Source organism: Salvelinus sp. IW2-2015, unplaced genomic scaffold, assembly GCF_002910315.2.
Source record: "Salvelinus sp. IW2-2015 unplaced genomic scaffold, ASM291031v2 Un_scaffold13846, whole genome shotgun sequence".
Lineage (NCBI taxonomy): Eukaryota > Metazoa > Chordata > Actinopteri > Salmoniformes > Salmonidae > Salvelinus > Salvelinus sp. IW2-2015.
Window position 1 is genome coordinate 1 of NW_019955101.1, and position 1,510 is coordinate 1,510.

Genomic DNA, 1,510 nt, shown 5'->3' on the forward strand with positions numbered 1-1,510 from the left:
TGCTGAGTACCTGCACATTCACATAAACACAAGACAAGTTGAAAAGAGGGCTTGAATTCCCTGGGTTGTCTTGACAAGATGAGCACAGGAACAATAAATAAGTCAAATAGGCTTCTAGTTCATAAAGGGCACACTAGATAGTGAATAGGTGATCACTGACTGGGGCCTGCATGACATTGACTAGTGCTGCATTCAGCATCTGTAGTACTTACATGGAAGAGGTTCCACAGTTTCCTGAGCAGGAATTGATCTCCACAGGCTCTGCGGTCGCACAGCCACTGATGACAATGCTAGTGGTGGTGTACTTCATCTCACAGACATTCCTGCGTTCTGTGCCTGCTCAGGGAAGATGCATCAAGAGTTATTGTTTGAAACAGTATGACAGTAGATGAAGCAGAAACAGCCAACATATACATTTTTGGCCAGCATGAAGCCACACAATGTTTTCTGTTGTCTTATTTTCTTGTTTAGATGACATAGCATGCTATTATTAACCAGTAGTTGTGTGGTTATTAGGAATGATATGGCTGGATGTGTTACTTACAAGTCTTGCAGCATCCAGTTGCATCTGTCTTTTCTGTTCCCTGGGGTGAAAAATAGGAGAGATGATTTATAAGCAGCAGATTGTATACATTATGTGAGCTCCCTTCCATTCTAAATGTTACTGAAACATCTATCGCTATGATCCAAGAGTGCTACAAATTATAGTAACATTCTGAGTGAGAATGGGAAACAGTGTAACTGCAGTGTTGATTGTCCCCACGATGGAGGTGAGATAGGACAGAAACTCACTGAAACACAGATCTCTGGGCTGAATGCAGGGCACACAGTCTTCACCTCCACTGGTATATATTGGTCACCAGTTTCCTCACATGTGTACTTCACACATTTGTCACCAGGTGGTGACCACGTTTCGTTCACCTGTTGCACAAGGAGAAGATMATGAAGAATMATGATGGAGTTTCAGATCATGCAGACAGATTATGCATCCTCATACACTCTTGTGGTACTCACCTGAATAGTGTGTTTGGTCTTATCTGGCATATTAACCACACAGCTTGTCTGTACACATTTCCCACAACACTGACCAGGTATGGCCTGATACTGGAAGCCCTAAGAAGAGGATGGAGAGTACATTAGTAAATCATTGGTAACCTACTTCATAAGCCTCCAGAGTAGGTTACTGCAAGTTTTTTATAAATATGTAAGTCCATTTCTCATCTTTGTTAAGAGAGACATAACTACCTGTGAACATGTAGTGTCGCATGAGATATTTGTGCACACAATGTTGTTGAGCTTGGTGCTAGGATCCATGGTCGAGCTGCAGATACAATTCTCACATGTTCCTTTAGGAACTTCAGCACCAGGCTGGAGTGAAAGAGAGAGACACAAGTTATAATCCACTATAACAGACTGTTTGAATAGAGGAGGGTCAGAGTGCAAAGGGAGCAGTTCTATAGTATAATGTATCTAATTATGAAGGCAGCAAACACAATACAGCGTATCTCAA

The 1,510-nt window shown here is 41.9% G+C and overlaps 1 protein-coding gene across 1 annotated transcript; it reads right to left on the reverse strand.

The window, feature by feature from the left end:
• Nucleotides 1-176: 176 nt before the first annotated feature.
• On the reverse strand, nucleotides 177-1,439 carry LOC139027395 (intestinal mucin-like protein). The gene is made up of 5 exons (XM_070442504.1): nucleotides 1,246-1,439; nucleotides 1,015-1,113; nucleotides 793-921; nucleotides 545-584; nucleotides 177-336 (listed from the first exon to the last, which is right to left on the reverse strand). The coding sequence occupies exons 1-5, from the start codon at nucleotides 1,312-1,314 to the stop codon at nucleotides 209-211; spliced, it is 465 nt and encodes a 154-aa protein (XP_070298605.1). The 5' UTR covers nucleotides 1,315-1,439; the 3' UTR covers nucleotides 177-208.
• Between the last annotated feature and the right edge of the window lie 71 nt (nucleotides 1,440-1,510).